This window comes from Ambystoma mexicanum, chromosome 10 (genome assembly GCF_040938575.1).
Source record: "Ambystoma mexicanum isolate Mex_15411 chromosome 10, UKY_AmexF1_1, whole genome shotgun sequence".
In the NCBI taxonomy this organism is placed as follows: Eukaryota; Metazoa; Chordata; class Amphibia; order Caudata; family Ambystomatidae; genus Ambystoma; species Ambystoma mexicanum.
In genome coordinates, this window is record NC_090932.1 from 1385342514 (window position 1) to 1385365523 (window position 23010).

The following is a 23010-nucleotide window of genomic DNA, read 5'->3' on the forward strand; positions in this document are numbered from 1 at the left end:
CAGTGAGTTTGTGTGTATATAGGCCAGAGAGACTAGATGGCCAAGATGCATAGCTACTTATTTAGAGTCAACTTGTTTGTTTGATGCCTATTATTTAGTGCAAAAATACTCCATGTTTTGATGTTACGGTGGCCTAGATTCTTCCATATCTTTTGTAAAATTGTTGGTACTATATCATATTTTTATCTATAGCACTTCATCTCTGACTCTTGATTCCTCCTGCTTCTTAGCACTGTACAAATAGGTGTTATTACTGTGAAATGTAATGATACTTAGTGTATTAAACTGAGAATGATGGAGGGCTAATTCATCCCTGCTGAAATATGAACTTCGAAAGTGCAGGTAGGAACTTGCCAGAGTTTAATTTTAAACTTGCAGAGCTATCCAATTGCAACACAATCTGCTGTTTAATCAGTTGTGCAGTTAAAAAGAAATATTTGAGGTTATATGCCCACGACCCTCTCAAGTTCTTTAAAAAAAAATATATAGCACTGGTATTATCAGGTTTACTGGTGGGCCATGACATATCCCTGCTGCTTCTAAGCACTGTAATATTAAGAGTTATGTTAATAAAAATGTAACCCCCATAGCCAATACATTACCAAATGCGTGTTGTATGCACATTTAAAGGCATGGTCTAGTAAAAAATGTTATTGTCCCTACGGGTCGGCCATGTTTTTTTAAGCCTAAGTGGCTCGATTTTAGAAAACTTTCCTATGGACCTTACCCGAGTTTTCGTCCATTAAACGCACGCGAAAACAAGCACCAGGGAGCCGCCATTTTCTGATAATCCTATCTTTTCCCCGATCGCCCTGGCTGACCTGCTTTTGCGGCACTAAATCAATTCCCCCGCCCCTGAGCCTGACATTATCAAAACATTCATATTCCCCGCCTCTCCCCGTGACTTTACTGTGCTGCGTGGGCAAACGCGCCCCAGTCGTCTTCTGCGCGACTCCACACAGAACCCGGAAACCAACACAGACCATCTCACAACACAGCGCGCCACAATTCGGACTATGAAACTGTACTTTAAAATGAAACAGCAACACGGTACATTTGGTAAAGTACATTTATTTGACATTAAATGTTTAGAGAATATTCAGCAATTGCCATATGAACTCCGGAAGCCATTTATTTTCTTTTATCTGTATCCGCAATAACTGTTCCGTTTCATCTTGAGCCACGCGCTGTTCCTTTATGGTACACAGGGTGTTCATTTTCGTAAAAAGAATCACTTTGGAAGCACGGTGAACCGCAAGGCTGTTCCATCAACTAGGCACTAGTCCAGCCTAAAGGTTGATATGTTGCTTCTAGCCACTAGTACAGCGTAAGGGCATGTGGGCCCTTGGCGATCGTCCCATAATATGGTGATCGTGCTCCAGTTGTTGACACGAAGCTGCAGGTGTCTGCTGAAGAATCCATCCGCCGGTGTCTCAAACAGATGGCAGTGGCAGAAAGGGATTAAATACCTGTTATGAAAACAAAAAAATGATAATTAGTCTCGCTAGCCGAACTTCATTAATATTACTCATTTTATTTATTACGGCCGATCAGAAACTATTTGCTTGCAAGGATAGTTCAATGGAGTATGTTCGTCTCTAAAATCAATGCGAAAAGTAACGAGATAAATCGAGGCCAACACACAATGATAAACGACAGTCTACATGCGTGAGGAATGATATGATATATGATATGGCATTTGTAACGCGCCCATACTCAAGTGTTTCTAGGCGTGACGAGGCAGGTGGGGAACAAGGGCAGACAGACAACGATCCTACTAGGCCAGGTGTCTTTCTGATCGCGCATGGGGAAGGGCTGTACATGGTTAGTTGAATACAAATTAAATAATAGGGCCAGCTGGTGGCAAGTGCAAGGTAAATGCCGGGAGAAGGGGCTGAAGGATACAGAGACAGTCCCGTAGTGCAGGTAGGCAGTGCAGGGAAAAGTGGCTGGGCCAAGGACCGAGATCGGTGAGACCAGTGGACCTGCATGCCCATGTGCCCACTACGAACAGTTTTACTTGCTTTTCCTAGCTCTTCATTCATTCATTTATTCATGCATCCATTCATTAAATCTTCATTCCGGTATAAAAGCGTGTGAAGATTTACTTACATTATATTTGAAATTTCCATTGTGTCTCTTCGTAATGCAGTCTGTAAAACGGACCGTGCTCTTGACAATGATTTTTCGTATACTGACCTAAAACTGAAACTCGGTCTAGTTTCTGAATTTTCTGCCTTATCGTCTCTTACGTTATTGCGCACTCCCTTCAAATGTAGTTCTTTCGGCATGGTCCCTGTCTCAAGGTCAAAAAACAATAGACCCTTATAGTTCCAGGGCGACTTGTGGGCCTCATCTGGGCGCTGTCCTTCGCATTCTTTATTTGCAACATCACGTAGTATAGGCATCTGTGAGAACTTGAAGTTTAGAATCCGTCTATGTAGTGCGCCTCAATGTGCAAATGCGAACTGGCTTCTCTCCCAAATGCCACGGCCCGCTTGGCTGGCGCGTTCTAAGTGCCCCAATTTTGTCCCCGTTGTCTGCGAGCTTTGCAGCCCAAATTGAGACATTTAATTTTTGGCGGAAGGTCAGGGAAAGTATAAAGTACCACAGGAGTTGAGTTAAAAGTGAGATTTATTGTTTGTTTGTTTGTTTTATTATTTGCAATACGCAAGCCTCCCCTCCGTTAACAGTGCGCAGCATTTACATTTACATGAGATGAGACATGAGAAAAATATATACATACACATATGTGAGGTGAATAGAGAGAATTCAAAGATGACACCCAGCTTGTTTGCCATCCATGATGGTGAAGGTAGGGGTTAGGTTTACAGGTACAATGTACAATAACATTTATTTACAAAAAGACAATCGTATTGCAATTATTTAAACCGGGATTTGTACTTCACAATCAGCTGTGCTTCGGGTGGGCATGGCACAGTCGCAACGTCCAAAATTCCATATCTGTGCTTCTCTAACACAGCAACAATAAGGCCTTCCACAAAGTCGAACTGCATTTCATCATAGACTGGTTTGATCACCCATTGCTTACTTCGTTTTGAAAACATCTTAGTGTAGCGAGGCATCCTTACTTTACCCCTAGTCCTAGATTGTTCACGTCCGACATTGCTGTTATGGGCCAAGACGGCTAGTAGAGTGCGATGTTTCATGCCCCGAAAGCTAAAATGCAAGCGCTTTGGCTTGTACTTTAGGCACATATTGTGGAACACCTCCAAATCTCCTGTGTGACAGAATTCTGTCAGTCCTCTCAAATCTCTTGATAGAGTTTTGTCGAAAACAATCTTCTCAATGGCTTTGTGTGTCGGTGAAGATGGAATCAACCACTTCTTCTTCCGTGTCTCCTCTGGGGACAAAGGGCCATGTTCACATTGGTGGAAATCTTCATTTGCTGTCCAGCGGTGAACGTTGGTACAGTGGTGCATCAGTGACCGCCATTTTTCAAGTAGTATTTCCACTGACCCCTCAAGTTTTTGAGCTCCACCAAAGATGGTTGGTGATAGAATGTGACCACTGCAAAATACTTTCAAAACCTTTTTTTTTTTCCCTGCAGCCGAGATTTTCTTATTGATTGATTTAGCAAGATGCCATACGTCAAATTGATGTTTAATATGTGGGAACTGCTCTCTCATTGTCTTGGCAATTGAAACGTCTCTATCCGTGGCTATGAGGTCGATGTGCATTCCCCTCGATTGTAAATATTCCACTGATTTTATAAATCCTAGTTTCTCCATGGCCACTGACGATGTACATTGTGTTACCTGCACGACCACCGAACTCACAATTTTCTTACTATCCATGTCCTGAAAGTGGTAGGTGCAGTACTTGGCAGAAAATCCAGGGCTGTCGCACTGTCCATCGCCGGCTAGCCTGAATCGTTTGCCTTGGAATGTACTTGCTAGAGCCAATTGTTCAATTTTCCAAGCATCACTAATGGCCGGAAACAGATAATCACGTTGGTATATGTAGTACAGCGCTTTATAAATGAAATGGAGTCCCACAAACTGAAAGAAAGCCTCTAACTTTCTAAAACTGGAGCCACTAAAAAGTGATGCAGCTGCACACAGTAGATTGCCTGCTGGCAGTTTCCCCAGCATCGGTTGTGCAGACCATGAGAACCTATGATTTAATCTGCAGGTGGCATTTATTTTGACGTTACTGCCTTTTATTTGACGAGTCACATTAATCAATGGCTTCCCACATACTTTCCCTCTAATGGAATGCACACATTTCAGCATACTTATAATTTCCATCAAACAACTGTCGAATACAATGTATTTGCTATCTTTCATTAGACTGTCATCCTGCGTCAACGTTGTTTCGGCCTGTGACGTTGTGGAGATTTCAACACATTGGAAAGTAATATCGCTGATATCAAGTTCTGATGCGTCTATGGATGCTGCGGCTGGTTCATTCTCTGTCATTTCGACATCTATTACTTCAACATTGATGGGAGAACACAACAATGTCGACAGGTTTTTTGGTGGCAAATTTTTGGCGGGTGTAGATTGTGTAAATTGATCTGCAACTACTTCAGAGCTATCTTCAATAGATTCAATAACATCTTCTTGTGGTGGTGCGGTCGCACTGTAGCTATGGTCCAATGCAACTTTGCTGTAGTCTCCAAACACAGTTAATTCATGTTCTGGCCATTGAACATGAGCATCTCGAGCCTGAACACGCCTCGCCTCAATTAATAGGTCCTCCATAGTGTACACGGTCTGGCAAGCCACATCTCTCATTCGCTTCACTGTCTGTGTGTGTATAGTTCTGACACCCACGGGTAACTGGAGGAGAGATTGGAAAAGGGATGTTCAGTTTAAACAGAAGATGGAGTGTAGTAGAATTGACTGGAAAAAAACATAAAATAGTCCCCAGCACAAACATTTTTTTAAAGTTATGAACTGTTTGTAACTAACCTTTTTTTGTTTTTTTTCTTTGCAACTTTTTTGACTCGACCTTCAACATCTGCACGCTGTAGCTCCGATTCGTTTCCGCATGTCCTCCCTTCCTCTTGCGCTGCAACAACTATATTTTCTGTATCCGCATAGACAGCACGGAATGAGGCTCCATCATCTCCCTGAAACATAGTACTTTCATTACTATGTATCAAAATATTGTTAGCATAAAACACACGTGAGGACGAACACACAGGTACATCTCAATAGCCAAACACGATTTAAACATTGTGTGCAACAATCAAACGACAAGTATTCGACCAGTGATGATCTATTTCGATGGAACTGTCAGTATCCATACCTCTGGCTCTGCATGGACTGCCATGAATGGTTGTATTGGAGAGGAGGCATCCGCATCTCCCTGAAACACAGTACCTGCATTAGTATGCTTTTCAATATTGGAAACACAACACACACTTGGGGTCGACGGCACAGGTACATATAAAGAGAGAACCACAAATGATGCATTGTCCAAAAGAATCAAGGAAAATCCAAATATGATCACATTTCATCGAGTTATTTCAACGATTCCTTTACATCTGCATCATCTAAATGAGATGTTGTGATTGTGGTGGAAGCTCCGTCGTCTCCCTGAAACACAGTACTTGGATTAGTATGGTTTTCAATATTGGAAACATAACACACACTTGGGGTCGAACGCACAGGTACATATAAAGAGATAACCGCAAATGATGCATTGTCCAAAAGAATCAAGGAAAATCTAAATATGATCACATTTCATCGACTTTTCAACGATTCCTTTACATCTGCATCATCTAAATGAGATGTTGTGATTGTGGTGGAAGCTCCGTCGTCTCCCTGAAACACAGTACTTGGATTAGTATGGTTTTCAATATTGGAAACATAACACACACTTGGGGTCGAACGCACAGGTACATATAAAGAGATAACCGCAAATGATGCATTGTCCAAAAGAATCAAGGAAAATCTAAATATGATCACATTTCATCAACTTTTTTCAACGATTCCTTTACATCTGCATCATCTAAATGAGATGTTGTGATTGTGGTGGAAGCTTCGTCGTCTCCCTGAAACACAGCACTTGCGTTAATAGGGAAGAAAGTATAGCAAATGGAATCACGTTATATGATCACGCATGATGGAGCTGTCATTATCCATACCTCGTGCTGCTGAAGAATATCTATGGATGTTGCAAATGTAGTACGCACGTCCGAAAGCTGTTGCGCCGATTCGTATACTTGAATGTCAGGCTCTGCATCAAGTGCAGGGGTTGACGCTCCATCAACTGCCTGAAACATAGTACTTGCATTAGTGAGGATTACAATTGTGAAAACATAACACACACCTGGGGTCGACAGCACAGGTACATATCAACGGCTAACCACGAATGAAACATTGTGTAGAACAATCAAACAACAAGAATTCCAGCTCTGATGATGACGCTCGATGGAGCTGTCAGTATCCATACCTCCTGCTGTTGAAGAACATCTAGAAATGTTGTAGATGTGGCGGACGCTTCAGCATCTCCCTGAAAGACAGTACTTGCATTAGTATGGATAACACTAATTAGAACTGAAAACAAACACCAGTGGACGATAACTAAGGTGTATATCAATTGGAAAGCAGTAACCAAACATTCGGTAAAGTAATTACACAATAGAATAAAACTATTACTTGACATGCATAAAACAAGTATGTAGCGGATTAGCCTAGTAAGATTACCTGATACGCGCTAGAAGTGGTTGATAACTGCGACCACGTCAAGGATGTAGAATGTTCTTGCTTCAGATTGAAGGGATAGTCAAGAAGTTGTAAAGGTCAATTAATGATTGATAATGAAATGCCAATATTAAAAATAGCCATGTAAGCCGACAGAATACTTGAAAAATGCTCAATACAGCACAGTTCCCTGTCCCCATATATATACATTGCGTTTGTGGGTTATGAAATCGAAAAAGAATACATTGAGAAATGTCATTATTCAAAAAACTATACACTCATATCAATATCAAAATTATTACAAGGGATAGAACACCTACAATATCAATTAATCCATTCGGCTACCTACACACTACCGCAAGGCCTAAAGCTAAATCCGGACACTTGACTCACCAGTGGCGGAATGTGGACGAATAGAGTTTTCACGCAATTTGCGTGTCGTTCGCCGTTTATTCTTCTTTGTTACCCAAGAAGTTGTGTACATGTCCACGGAAAAGTGCTGGCTGCAGATGCGGTATCGATCACCCCTCTTGTCCTGTAAGACTTGTTGGACTCTACTTTCCAGCTCATCCAGTGGATATCCGCAATGTCTGACCCATTCTCTTATTCGATCAACATTTTTCAGGAATACATGCATTGTAGTTCCTTCAGATTTCGCATGGGTCTTCGAAGGGCAACCACTAATCGAACAGGCAGGCATTGTTGATAAATCTGAAAAGTAGATATCGACATTATTATACAATCTTCAAGAATAAAGATTTGATACAAAAGTAAATGAATCATACAATGATCAATGCAAGGTTTGTTTTGGTCGCAGGAACTATACCAGTTCATTATGTGTGGCTTAGTATTTGCATAAGTTGCAGAAATGTATAATTGATGTGACTGAAATCTGAACATGTGACTCGTCCCTTGGATGTTCTGTCTTGCACGAGAAGGAAACATGCTTACATTATAGACTGGACCCCCGAAGGATGCAATTCAATGACAATAGACAAAGATGAAAATAAATAGATCTATTGATAGCATAGCAATGGAAATTCAAGTCAATAGCAATGAGACCAATGAACATAGCACTATTGGGTACTCTACTCGCAAATAGATAGAAATTTAAAAATCTGCGAAATATGACCAGGATACATGGCCTTACCTTGACCAACAAACAGTTGGATTCAGCAAGCAGAGCAGTATGTTGCGGGAGAATAGGTGGATGGCCACAGGTAGCGCACTGATGGGTATGCTCGAAGCGGTCACAGAAGTTCACGGATAGCACGACGACGAGCAGATTAGCATAGATCTCAGTGGTTCCCAAGTAGCACGTTCAGGAGTTGACTTGCAAAGCACAAAGATGTTCTCATGAGACATATCGAGTGTTTTTTTAAGTATTAGAAACTAGGGTGTGTTTGTGAATGAATGACGTATGTATGTCGTGTTATTAGGGGGGCGGCCTGCTTCAAGGGGAGGCCTGGCTGGAGACACGGGGTCTGAGGAGGCCATGTGACCGATGGCCCCTTGGCGTGGGACACCTTTTGAAGTGTACATGTAGTTTGGCACCTTGGCCTTTCGCGCCCCTGACAGCCCCCCATGCCAGCGCGCATCCACCGGCGCGAACCGCCTTTGATACAGGGGGGAAGGATGGATGGCCCTGGGGCGTGCAGATAAGGCACAGGAAGACTGCTGAATGGAGACACACTTATGTGGATTGCAGAGGGGCGGCCTGCCTCAGGGGAGGCCTGGCTGGAGACACGGGGTCTGAGGAGGCCATGTGACCGATGGCCCCTTGGCGTGGGTCACCTTTTGAAGTGTACATGTAGTTGGGCACCTTGGCCTTTCGCGCCCCTGAAAGCCCCCCATGCCAGCGTGCATCCACCGGCGCGAACCGCCTTTATATCAATATACAGTATATCGCCTTTATATCAATGATAGTATATCGTTGCTTATCAATAACAAATGCCACATACAGGAGATTCTTGTGAGCACAGACCCACACTTCAACCGGTGTATTATAGTGGTCAAGATCCTAAGGCCCGTATAATCCAATGGTAATTGTTAGTATAGATATATGTGTGACTTTTATAGAGACATAACCTACTGAAAGACTTTGAACAAGTGTTATTTAGTGCATGCATTATCGAGAATATGTTATGTTAGCTTAGATAGATAGTGACCACCCTGCTTCACAGCGACCAGACCTTGACCCATTCGGAGCACAGATGTCTGATGTCCATCCTTGAATGGAGACACACTTGATTCATTTAAAAAATCGAGACAACCGTTGTTAAAATATATGTGGTGTTTTATTTTGTATCTTATTTTCATGACACAAAAATACAAGACTTTAAAGATTATACAGGTCAGGTTGCAGCACAGCGAGAGAAAATCCCCTGTACTGACCGCTGTCACTCGGGAACGTTTCTCTAATGGCACGAACGGCACAGGCGGGTATCACTCTTCGAACGCGGTGTCCAAGCCTCCCGTGAAGCCACCATGTAAAGGAACGATCGGCCACCAACCTGTACCACCTGTGAAAAGGAATGAAACAAACTGTTTTTAAATGACCAAGATAAGTTTAATAAACGTTTGTTGTCAATGACAATTCTTGTAACTAATGGCATTTTACACGGACAAATGCTATCTAGACAATGCACACTATTGAACGACTTACATGCGTTACAATGATATGTAGATGTAATTTTGGATATAGAAGAAGAACATGAAATGGGAGTGGCGTGACAAGCAGAGTATACTTACTCGTTACTCGGATTACGAGGATGAACAGTTGCTCGAAGTTCGTGCATAAGCACCATCATTATTCTCAACACGGCCCGTGTGAGGCAGGCTGCCCTGAAGTCTGGCAGCTCGGTGATGCATTGCGGTCGTGGCTCGCCTTCCGAAATGTAGGCCAGGCATCCAGAGTTTTCTCGGCAGCAGCACTTCGTGTCCTCAGTTGGCATTAGCTCGCACCGATTGCATGTGCACCAGGTGGAGACGCCGTCCATTTGACTAGGCCCAGGCTCTTCATCTGTTGATTCGTCCTGCCAACTGCCGTCCGAATCCCCATCGTTTTCGCGTGCTTCCCTTTCCAGTAGTTCTTCCTCGGTATACTCGGGCTCGTACATGTAGGGCATTATTGTAGCCATTGTGTGTTAAACAAACTAAAATAATTTATAGCGGTGGTACTGGTATCTGTTCACACGGGCTACAAGCGGCGAAGGTAGCTGACCAGAGCACTGAAACGAGTCACAGAATACTCAAAGTAACACAGAGAGAGGATGGAATCGAAAATCTGCTGCTGTGTGTTGTGAAACGGTCTGTTTATACTTATTGAGGAGAGAGGCGTCCTGCCATTTCCATGGCGACATGTCATTAGCTGAAGCGCAGCGAATGTTGACACGAGACGTGCTTTGGCGTTGGGAAATGGGCGGTACGAGTCTGCTGATGACAGGCTCAGGGGCGGGGGAATTGATTTAGTGCCGCAAAAGCAGGTCAGCCAGGGCGATCGGGGAAAAGATAGGATTATCAGAAAATGGCGGCTCCCTGGTGCTTGTTTTCGCGTGCGTTTAATGGACGAAAACTCGGGTAAGGTCCATAGGAAAGTTTTCTAAAATCGAGCCACTTAGGCTTAAAAAAACATGGCCGACCCGTAGGGACAATAACATTTTTTACTAGACCATGCCTTTAAGGAGAAATAGCTAGCAAGATAGCTCAGTGGGTTAAGTGCTCACTGCTGGGCTCTGTGTGTTCTGCAAGTCACAGGTCTCAGTCCTAGTAAGGTCTACTCATCTATACATACCACTGACCATATAGCTCAGACATGATATGATGAGTCATTTATAACATGGCTGTACACCAGTGTTTCTTGGCGTGACAAGACAAGAAAAGGAGGACAAAACAACAATCTTACTAGGTCTTGTTTCATTCAGATCACAGGAGTCTGGGGGATGGGGAGAAGTGCCAAGGGGGCACAGGGAAGGGGAGAGTGCAAAGTAACTTGTAAGTGCTGCCGGGAGGTGGCTCATAAGTGCAGAGGGTCAGGGGATTGCATATACAGTCTCTAAAGTGGTTGGGAGGGCCGGAGAGATGTATGGTTAATGTCCTATGTGGTTCAGCATATCAGAGTACAATGCCATGGGGTCCGCCTCTTGGTTCTCCCAATGAGGATCCATGTACGGATTGAAATGTTTTGGATTCATGGGCTCCCTTTTATTTGTTATGAACTTTTGGTTTAAAATTTGATTGATAGATATTGCCTTTACAAACTATGATGAAAGTCTGATAAAAAGAATGAAAGGGCTCTTTGTTACTTAATACAATGTTTGGGGTTTTGTGTCAGTTGGCTATTCTTTTGACGTTATCCCTTACCAGGTGTGCGAGGCATTAACTGATATTGGGTGGTATTACTGGACATTTGAGGACAGACTAAGAATATTAAAGAAGCAACTGGATATATAAAGCTGTAACTTGTATATTTTGACCATACCTAGGCTGTAATACTATACCAGACATGAGATGGCAGTATCCAGAACGACTCCAATAGCCATACTGTATTATGGCAGCATTTGGGAATGTGGGGCTTTAGTTGGCACATGATTACTAGACCTGACGTGAAGCAATAATTGGTATAAGTTGGCAATAAATTGCCATATGTGGCTGTTGTGGCAAATGCATGGCCGTGTCCCTGGCCTATGTTGGTTCTGCTGAGTCTACCTCTGTCGTAACACGACCCACCTCCATGGCACATTCAGGTAACCCCCTAGTTGAGATGTGGTTGGCATCTAAAAATGTCTTCTGTCTGAGCACCGGTTTGGTATTTTATGAAATGTAAGCATTTGTGTGTTTTTTACATCGGTCAGTCACTTCAGGCGATATGATCGGTTTTAATGTCATGTGATGTTATTTGCATATCAGTCTTTGTCCTGCCCACAATGGCAGTCCAGCACCGAAATGCCAGGCAAACCTCCTTTGAACAAGAGTACCAACAGCAACCTGACACACGTGTTTCAGCCTTGTTGGGTCTCATCAGTGAGGTGGAGCTGTGCCTCTCTGAGCCCAGTTATCAAGGGGTCCACTTCTGGGTTCCCCCAGGTAACCTAGGGTGACCAACCCCAAGTACCTTGGAAAAATACAAAAAAGGTAGCCGGCACCTCTCTAGAAAGAACATGGCATGATCACCTGTTCAGTGGTTTTCACCCACTTTGAGAGTCCCCAGCCATCGCTTTTTGCTCACTGTACTTTTCACTGAATTTGCCTGTTTGGTATTTAAACCCAAGGCTATGAGTGGATGGGAGCAATGGACTCCATCCCTTCCGTTGGGTTGCTCTCATCCAATCAGTTTTTTCCACATGTGGACATTACCAGCCAGTACAAGCTACGATTCAAAACAAGCTGCTACCTATTTGTGCCTTTTGAGCGGCTCAAACTCCTCTCCCTCCTGCATCAAACTCCCACATTTCTAAAAATGAATCCAGTTCGGATCATTACATGATGTCCTCACCTCCAACCCCCTCTGCTCTGGGGACGAGAATGGAAATGGAAGAGTGGCTCTGCATAGAGCCATGCCTGTCCATTTCAACAGTAGTTTATGGTAAGAAAAAGGTCCCAAGCTCCCCACTGCCTACCACTCCGAGCTTGTGTGATTTCAGTTGGATTTTCAAAATAAATAAATATTGTATTACCACCATTGTGTCCCGGGGTATTTGTAAAAGGGGGTGTGAGATGGGTTGGGTGCTATCTCAATTTGAATTCTTAGTAAAATAAAGTAAAACTGTTTTAATTGTGCGCTGCAGCCTAGGCCAGTATCAAGAGTCCTGGTCTGGTGTGTGACGCCCCATTAGAATCCTTAACAGTATTCAATAAACATTGTACAGCAGTTCATTATCTGTGTGCAGCCTTCCCGAGGCACCCCGGCTTTGAGTGACTTCCCTGACACTCACCGGCTTTTGGCGTCATCTCCGGCAGCTCCTCCTGCCTTTGGTCTGCTTCTGCTGTCGGCGTACTGCCTCCTGCGAGCCCCGCTCGCACTCTGTGTGTTCGCTTGCACATGCCGGGGCCTCCACTTCCCCGTCATGGATGCGGACAGCATCCCTTCTTCTTTCCTGCTTGCCGGCAGGATTAGCAACACGCTTCCCAATATTGAGGTTCCCCATCTGTGGTAGCCCAATGGCTGAACTGGCCTTGGGCTCCACAGCTCATCTAGGCATCAGCCGTTGTCCTGGCTTCCTTGCAGGCCCCATCACAGCCTTCTCTATATGTCACAGGTCTCCTGCTGGTTTCTCCCCCACAGGTCTCCCTATTGCTCCCTCCGCTGTTCTCTGGTTCTCTATTTATACGCCTGTAACCATTTGACTGGTTGCAGTTGTGGATTCCTAATTATATTTGCTCAACATTAGTTAAGGTGACATGCCTGACCGTCACTCACAGCTCTCTACAGGCATCTTCTTTGTCCCAGTACCAAAGTGGTGAAATGGAGTTGAGTGTTTATTGCTCTTAGTCGCATCTTCCTTGTCTGAGTACTTTTAGGGCTCAAATGTGGAAAAATGAGGGAAGCTAATTTACAATGGCCTATAAAGTCCGGGGGAGGGGTAGGTTGGTCATCAATAGGAAAAGTGGGATACCATGTTTTGCCTGTGGAGAGCCCACTCCCAATCCCCAAGGACCCTCCCCCAGGTGATCCTTCCTCGTTTCTCCACCCCCAGGGTCCGGTTCCAAAAGCAATGGCCTTTCCTTGGCGACCTGAGAAGAGGATCCAGGGGGAGTAGGAGTAAGACTAGCCCCAGGTTCTCTGAGAACCTAAACATGGACATAGATTTTTATATTTAATGCCTATGTCTGCAATAATGATGTATACATGTGACTGTTTTGAGCACACAATGCACTGTGATCTTGGTTTTCATTTGTCGCAACACTCACCCTAACAGTAAAATGTCTGTAAAATATGAGTCATATATACCAATTTGGGCATGCTTCTGTTTTGGGTGTGGGACTAATACTGAGCAGAATATACTGCCTACTTCTTTCACTGCATTCAGAAACTTCTCTGGTGGCAATTAGTTGGGGAAAGCGTCTACTTACTGAAAGTAAGCATCCCCCATAAGGCATTAACCCCCCCCCCGTGAGAGGCAATAAAGGACACACCCCAGGAGGAAATGAGACCAGGACCAAGTGCGGGTGAAGTAAAATGGTTTTTATATAAATTGGTATAGGGCATGCAAAGGACTCTGCAAGCTCCGAGAGCGCTCTGTCTGACAATAGCAAAGACAGTCATATTTATTACAAAAATACTTCATGCATCCTGTAAACTATAAGGGACACATAGTCTCAGGGATTGGATGGCGTTGACTAAACTATAGGCGATGTATCAAAGAGATGCTCCAGGATTGGTGGACATCTGCATGGTGCCAGTGTGGGGTGGACGGGTCAGCTGGGCTTGTCGGGGTGGAGCTGCCAGGCCGGACGCGGTCTGTGTCGATGATTGGTGGCTGCACTAAAACTTTGCCCTTGTAGCCACACACACACACACACACACTCATCACTTTATACAATTCTAGTTGTCCTGCAAATCCTACAACACATTAATCTAAGGTCAAGTGGGAGACAGGAAAGACAGCTTGCAATGTGAAGCTTCACCAATACATCAGTGTACAATTACTCTTGACCTAATGACCCAGTCTCATAAGTCCAGGTGTCTTGTCAGAGAGCACGGGTAAGCTGCCTTGTCATTCTATTCTGTTAGATGTGGTGAGGGATTGTTTTATGACATGTTAGTACAGGGGTGAATAACTGTCTCTATGGCCCGTTAACTTGGGGTGAACTGGAGTACTATTGGATCAGTAAGGGCACATATCTGGCCCCTCAAAGGCAGTGGGATTTAGGACCAGGTAGCACATAATTCACTTGGCCAAGCCATGGCGGCCTCTGACATGGGGGAGGTAAATACTTGAAGCGGGTCCAGCAGAAATGTGGGGAGGCGAGGCTGTGCTGTTAGAACACCAGCAAGCCCTGGCAGGCCTTGGCAGGAGGAGGGGGCGATGGCCTTGTAACTCCAAGCGATTCTTTATTCACTGGGCTGCACAATATACCATAAGAGGGGACAGATGCTAAAGTTAGTAGCATTAGGATGATTATATATTTTTATTGTTCACCAATTCGTATATTTCTTCATTCATAACAATGGAGGTTGCCAGTAGCACACACGATACATAACGTTAGTTGAACACACACTGATAATTCATAGGACAGACAGACGAATAATAAACGTGAGGTAGCGTCAGGTTGGGTTGTGTACTCGGGAGCATGGAAGCAATATGTTTGTTTACATTTTCGTTTATAGCAAAAACTAGCTCAACACCCTTGAGGACCGTCCTACACTTTTTAAATGTGTTTCACTACATTATACACAAGCATTCTATGTATTGCTTTTCACTTTAGCCTTTGTACATTAGTAGCAATCATTAGTTAGCACAAGGTGGGATCTATCGAGAGCTTACATTAACCCTTCATGGCACATGGAGTCTTGCGGCCGGCGGGGGTCATCCTTGCTTTAATAACTTTATAAGTTTTATCCCTTTCCAACACCCATTTTAGCATTTGCAAACAACCCTGTGAACCGTTGGGGTTTGGTATGTGTAGTTAGGACTTCATCTGGGGGATCTGGGCAGGGTTTCATGGAGGGAATCATGGACACCATATATTTTAAATGTTGGGGGTTAGATACAGGGTCGGGGCTTGTTTGATTGGGATGGTTCATGTTATTTTCCAGACTACGGCTACAAGTCAGGTTACTTCTAGGGCAGTGATGTACTGCGGAAGGTAAACGATACAGTGTTTGTTCTGATACTTGTTCGTGTCTGGTTGCTCGTGAAAACGGGCCTTCAGCGGATCTGCCATGGGGTGGAGGCGCGGGGGGAAGTGCATGGCTCTCTGTGCACGATTAGCGGGGGCCAAGCTACAGCTTTCGCATGCAGGCTATTTCGCTTGGGCTTTGGTCAGTACATCTAAAATGGAGTCTTAGCGTTTTCAAAATGGCGTCTATGATACGTTCCACTACAGGGCGCATGGCCTTATGTGTCGATCAGCAACCTCCCGGGCCCAGGTGCATTGGGGGCCGCTGACGAGCCATAAGCCTCACGAAGGTGGGCAATGTGGGGGAGGGGGTCCTACAGACCTATCCTCCCAAACATTCCTTTTAGGGCCCCCATTGTACTCATCGCCCACCTACACCGGGGTCGCTGCAGGGGCCACTGTAACCAGTTCTAGTATTGCCTTAATCTAGATGAGGGCATGATCACGGGGGCTCATGGGTCTCTCTCATACCTGCTTCCATTTAGGGAGACACAGTGCACCGCAGCCTAACAAAGCCAGAAAGACCTATGTATTCAAATGCATTCATATTTTCAATACACTGGCAGGGGGCTTGAACAGACATTGTGGTTTCAGGAGTGACTTTCCAAACTAGCAGAGACACAGTGATCACAACATTGACACCTGACGCTTTCCATCATTTTCTGCAAAGTCATTCACAGACATTCAACTGACACCAGCCTCTCTAAGGCAATACATCAACTCAAAGGCAATACAACGCTGCCGGACTCCCTCCAACCCAGCCCCATCTGCTCTCAATATACCCCAGCTGAAAAGCTACCCTGAGATTTGTCTCCAGTCAAACCCCACCCTTCCCTCATGATTATGATGTAACACAATCCTGATATGCTATTTCACACAAAGTTACCACATTGGGCTCTTTGAATCACAGGCCTAACTGGTTGTGTATTCCCTCTTTCAGGCTTCTAGAGGCACAGGCCTGATATGTTGATGATTGTGCTACCACTGATCTTGCAACAGGACTGGTCTGACATACCGAGTTTCAACTAGACTGCACCTACAAGGACTGCCACTGACCTATCGCCGCCTGACTTCCTGAGCAGACTCTAACAGGGCAGGCAGTTTTTTTCTTTCTCTTCTCCTTAGTTCCACTGCCCCATGCCCCACTTAACATAGTATATAAAAAAACACAGGGTGCTCCTAGCATAGTTGCCTCAAATCTATGTATTTACTGCATTTTTACAAAGACCACACTAAATTAATATTTATAGAGGCAGTCTTGCAAGTATTTAGATCATAGTTAATAATAATGAAGTTGATTTATCAATACACATAATCAATGCAATGTCTTGCATTAACATATAAATAGAATGTGCTGAAATATATGAGCTGAAAAAAAATGAACTCAAACAATATAGAGACACAAACATCATCAAAAAGGAAATGCAGTTACAAACAATACAATTACAAAAACAAAGGTAAAGTGTTTCCATTCACATATAATATTAGTCATGGACATTTAATATTATTCACATATAATATTAGTCACATATAATATTAGTCATGGACATTCTAACAAGAGTTCATCTCATCTATGCTTAACTCTACTGGAGTAAATTCATGTACTCTAAAACCTTGACATGTAGGCCAGACACACATTTCTGAATGGATCAATGATGTAAAACTAATTATGTGGCAGGGTCGACGACAAGCTGGCGCGCCAATCAGTAGATTCATGACACGCCTGCTGGTTACGGATGTTTTGGCGAGGAAGATTAGTGTGCCTTCATCAGGACCATAAATTCAAGGTGACCCGGTCTACAAATGAACAATCCAGAGATTAATAAAAGGTTAAAAGGTGCAAGATAAGAGACTGCCAAATAAGTAAGAAATATGGTGAAAAAACTCACCATCAGTTAGAGGAAAGAGGTGCATAGATCCAGACACCAGAGGGCCAAGATTTGTAACGTGTGGTTTGTCTGAAACACACGCTCTGACTGCTGCGTACCTGTTTAGAAATAGCATTGCTGTTCATATAGCCGGTAATAGTCCAGTGAGGAGTACAGCGTTATCGAGCTGGAGCTCATTAGATGAGGAAGTGGCATCAACATGTAGCTGTCATGATGACGTCACTATGCGCTGGGACATTGCTGTTTGCAATGACAAATCAATGGAAGGAGGCTAACCAATAAAGGAAGGTTCTGGCTACATCTGGGCACAGTGAACTGATGCCATATGAGTCAAGGAAGCAACATCTTAAAGGGACTCGCCTCATTAAAGAGATGGAATATTCTATGATAAAAGATATATACATATGTATAAATAAGAACAGCCATATATGTATATACTGCATGGCCCATGGCCAAATGGCACCATGTCGTCTTAAAGCAAACCTCTTAGTTGTGTGAGAGGAATAGAAAAAAAGTAACTAAGTAACAAGTCCCTGGGCATGCTGTATGCTAAAGGCCAGCTAGTTATGAACTGGCAAAGAATCTAACAGAGGGAAACACATCACTAATGGAGCAGACCTCTAACATCATCTAGATCTGTGACGGGAAGTGGTCATTGAGGCCTGAGACATGTGGCTGCATTGTGTGGATCCACCATGCCTCCTTGTACAGCAGGCAGCCCTGTTTGTTGTTGTTGGCTCTAATACCATCTGGAATCCCCAGTGAGTATCATCTGCTGTATGGTGGAATGCCAAATAGTGTGCCACCATGGGTGCTGAAATATTCTTGCACCTAACCCTGGAGTGATGCTCCCATATCCGGACGTGGGCTGCCCTCCTGGTCTGCCCACGTACCTTAACATAGTGTAGCATTTAGACCATGAGGATTGTAAAGTGTGGGGGAGTTAAACCTCTAATCTAATGCATGCCTCTCTGAGCAAAACTACAAATCATGTACACAGACAGGCACAGATAACGGGGTATTTCCAGGAGGGGCTGTGAAAGCTGTAATGTTTTTCAAAGGCTTAATTCCATCCATGCCTGAGGAAGTGGAGATATTCCAGGAAAGCTTGCAAATATGTAATATAAATGAGTTGTTAGCCTAATTACAAATGCACAATAAAATACATTATGGTAATGACATGTTTTCTTTTGGATCAACATGATGTAATTAGTTCAGTTTGCTTGTACCAGAAGCAGTGCAGGACATTTAAACTATTTACTTTGTTTACGGTGGGGGAGGGAGATGCGCTAGTCCTACTTTTATGTTTGTGGTTGGTCCTGTTATTTTATTTAAAAAATCTGATCACTGTCGATATTATCCAGGGCAGATTCCTTTGTTTTTGTATGCATTGGGTTGGTGGGTCGCTGGGGGTGAGGGACTATGTAGAGTCATCAGTGAATAGATCTACATAAAGGATAGAAGAGGGGAGACCCAGATAAAGCTCATGAATACACCTAGTTCGCCAGCTGGGGGAGAGGGGCTGGGGAGGGCAAAAGTAAGCGGAAACCAAAACCAAGCCCTTTCGGTTTCACAAGTCATCTTTCCAGGTTGTCAACTCAGAGACGCCAGGGTGTGGGGGTGGAGAAGAAGAATGGCGAGGGCGACACTGCCTTGCAATTCCTAGGCGACCCAAAGGGGTGGAACTTCACTCGACACCCGTACCCACAAGGCTCCTTATCACAGACCTTGCAAATGAGGAGCGGACACTCAGAGAGGGTTTCAAACATGTCTTTATTGTATCGTGTCCCTCCATTGATTGCCTGACTCCTCCTCCCCAACCCGAGACCCGGGCTACTCTCACACGTGACATGGTTACCGGCATCACAGGACATCACATGTGTGAGCTCAAAATTTCACCCCAAGTCCTATCACATGTGTCTCTGTCCCAGGGCAAAGTTCCGCTCAGCTCTCCCAACCCGAATACCAATGCCTTTTGTCTAAACTAGTGATCTGTGTCACAATTGCTCACCTTGCATCCAGCACTACACATGCCAGCTGCTACTGTAGCGTTTTGTTGAGCGAGTCTTCCACGGTATGCGTTTCTTTCTGCAGTGCTGCATTTGAGGTCCTCTTCTCCAGTGATTGGCAGTCGCAGTTCTGCTTCTCCAATATGCACTGGAAACAAAAGCATGTCAGATTCCTTAAGAATGAAACATCAGTGCAGTGGCCCAGAGATGTTGGCACATTCTGTGGACTCATGTAATTATCACAAATCAACTGAGTGGCTATCTCCCGGTCTTTGCTGGCCTCCTGTCCTTTGAGACTAAGCTACCACTGATATGCTGCCGTGCTACCTAAGATTTATTGAGAGCAACCATGCCCAAACCCGTCTATTTGTCTAGCTGTATTGCATAGACCAAATTCGTCCCTACCTCTCCACCGGAAATGTGCGAAGGTCAGGGTCCCCTTATGCTTTCAATGCGCTTCCACCAGGAGTTGACATTTTCTCATTAAAGGGGGACTCAGCCTTTTTTATTTTAAAAGAGATAGCCCTCAAATGAATAACGTGAAGTGATACTTGTACCTTCTGTTGAGCCCCACGGGTGTTAAAAAGTCTCATCTTTTGGTGCAGGTGTTCAGCCAAAGATCTGACCTCTGACTATAAAAACGAGGTAACCAACAACTTCTTTGTAATTGGTTATTTATAATGCACTTAATACCCAGAGGTTTCTAAGCGTGGACCTGGGGATTGAACCTGTATTGCTCTGTGTCGTCTTGCTTCCAAGGCGAGCGCCTTGCCCCTGAGCTATCCCCCCGTGAAACATCACAAGTAATGGGCCATCCCTGGTAGCACCTACCAGTGTAGGCTATCCGTACTTACCCCAAAAATTGTTTCCTGGTACAGAGTGCCGCTTGATACAAGCAAAAGGTAAGTGTGTTGAAATTATTGTCACATTCTGAGGATTAATAGAATGGTGAATCGGGACTGCCCGCTAGGTGCCAGATCTCTCTCAAATGTGCTGTGGCACTGTAGAAAGATCAGTATTTTCTGGAGATATAGTCTACCCTCTAAATTGCTTAGTTTGAAGCCCAGAGGCATGGGTTCCAATCCCGGCTTTGATATTTGATTAAACCTTGTGTGAACCTGGGCAAATTATTTCATATGCCTGTGCTTAAATCACAAACATGTGGAATGTAAATGGGTAATAAGGAAGTTTATGGTGTGATGCCTATTACCTATATTATAAGACACCACCCCCCTTCTCTCTAATATTCTGTTTTTTCCAATATTGTCTCAACCAGACCCCAACTACTTTACTGATATGAGCATTGCTCCTAATGTTCTCACGCTTGAATAAATATTCTCTGAATAGTATCCCACTGCTCTTGGAGGTATGTGCACATTATATTAAATATCCGCACGCCACCTCTCATCCTTAACTTTGACCAAAATAGTTAAATAGTTGGTAACAAAAATGTCTGGATGCCTCAAAGATTCTATAGGTCCTAGGATCGGATTCCAAGCTTATGAAGTTGCCAGAAGGCCAGCGAGAGAGTTTGTTTTCAAAATTATGATGGTGGCAAGAAATTAAATGTAGAAACACATGAGATCTGCCAGGGGTCCTGCCATCGAAAACGGGCGAAAGCTCTTAGTAATTCATGTGCTATTGAAAAAGTAACGCATGACATTTACAGCTATCTTCAGAAGACTGATAGTGCTGGGGATTAATTTACAGAAGCATGTGATGGAGGGGTTCACATTTTAAGATCAATATCAGAAAATAAAGTTTGTTGTTGGCTTTAATGACATTTGTTATTTTCTTTTTGTGTTTTTATCTTCTGTTTTTTCTATATTTGTAGGTTTCCTTAATGAATAAGTAAAAAGTTTGAGCTTGTTTTTTCGGTCATTGATCGGTCTCAATTGATGTAGGAACCAATTATGACTTAATCTGGAAAACATACTAATTGCGCCAGGATAGTTAATAATTGAATGCTTAGTAGAAAGGAAAATAATCGGCTGTAAAAATGTGTAATTCCAGAATCGCCATGAGATGTTAGCGGTGGAGCCGATCAATGAACTTCTGAGGGACAAATGGCGGAAGTTTGGAGCTGTGTCTTTCTACATCAGTGTCATTTCCTATCTCATCGCCATGATCATTTTCACATTGACTGCATATTACAGGCCAATGGAGGGCATCGTAAGTAACATGCATTGACAAAGCTAAACCTTTTTTTCAATTGCTTGCCTCGGGGTATTTTGTAAGGCTATTTGGGTGGGGGCAGGTAGTGAAGTGAGTAATGAGAAGTTGATGATCAATATGTTGATGGTTGTAAAGGAGCAGTACAAAGGAAAAAGAAGTACAGCCACAAAACAACATTCAGTCAGTTTAGGCTACTTCACCATAGCACCCACGCTGCTCCTGTGGTGCTTGATCTAACAATTTTATACCAGTAACAAACATGTTCACACCCTCCACTGGCGATCATGCAAACACATTTTTTTAAATATATTAAAATCAAATGGAAAACAGGAAGTAGAGAATCTGGAAGGGGAAAGATAATAAAAATACAAAACCACACAGTACTCTTTGTTGGTAATAGAATAATGAATGCCCTTACGGTGCAATATTTGTTCAAAGGCCTGTATCTTTAACTGTGTTTACTTGCCTCTATACATTCCTAGCCTTCTACTGGAGTGTTTGCAGTTCTGCTACCAAAGGCTCATTTTCCTTCATACCTCTAGGTGGATGATGTATATTTTTTTTAGCATGTGGGTCACTGATTAATGGACAGTGCTGTGGGCTACACTGTTTGGCCGGCGGCATGACTCAATCCATGCAAAGAAATCCAGAGGGTTCCCTCATTTGGACAGTTAAAATATTACCAATGACCCTTGAAAAAAATCAAGTGAATAGTTATCCATCCAAGGATACCACTCCAAACTAAAACTGGAATTACCAGGTTTGAAATTACTAACCCAATAGGCTTACTGGGTCCTGCTTCAAAGTGAAGAAAATGCTTTTACTATTCATGGACCAAGCGGTGCATTTTCAGCAGTGACTGCAGGACTACCTCTGACCGCCGTTGGTTTTCTGCTATATTTGTGCAGTCACTCAGGGCTCAAGTCTAGGGTACACGAGGGCGGGATGAGATGAGATGAGATGAGATACTTTGCACTGTGGTTTTGGACGTTTTCTCATTAAAACCACTGTGGGGATTCGAACCTCGGTCGCCAGGTTCCCAGGTTGAGAATCTCACCACTACAGCATTAGACAAAATGTTAGAATAGAAACGCCTGAAGTTCAACTGTCACATTGGGAACTGTGCGAGGGAAAACATGGGCATTAATTCTTGGGTCTTAAAGTGCACATCGTTTAACATTTTCCAACACTTTTAGAAGAAAATATTCTCTCTTGGGTTAAAATGTGTGTTGTTTTTATGAAAGGCAAATGCCTGCTTATAGTTGTTCGGTTATGCAAAGTCAATTAAATAAAATTTGCATATTTTACTGATATGCTCATTTCTGGCGACACCAGCCCCCATTTGGCATGTAAATGAGCCCCCCCCGCCCTTTTTTAGGACGTGAGCACTGCAGTCACTAGTCGATCTTCTGAATACAG

At 43.7% G+C, this 23010-nt stretch overlaps 1 protein-coding gene across 3 annotated transcripts in view; it reads left to right on the top strand.

The window, feature by feature from the left end:
• The window catches only part of TRPV4 (transient receptor potential cation channel subfamily V member 4), an 848481-nt gene that overhangs the window by 688244 nt on the left and 137227 nt on the right, over positions 1-23010 (top strand). For all 3 annotated transcript variants that reach the window (XM_069619410.1, XM_069619409.1, XM_069619408.1), the window contains exon 8: positions 21430-21588. In XM_069619410.1, the coding sequence (XP_069475511.1) occupies positions 21430-21588 (159 nt within the window). The remainder of the gene's footprint in view (positions 1-21429; positions 21589-23010) is intronic.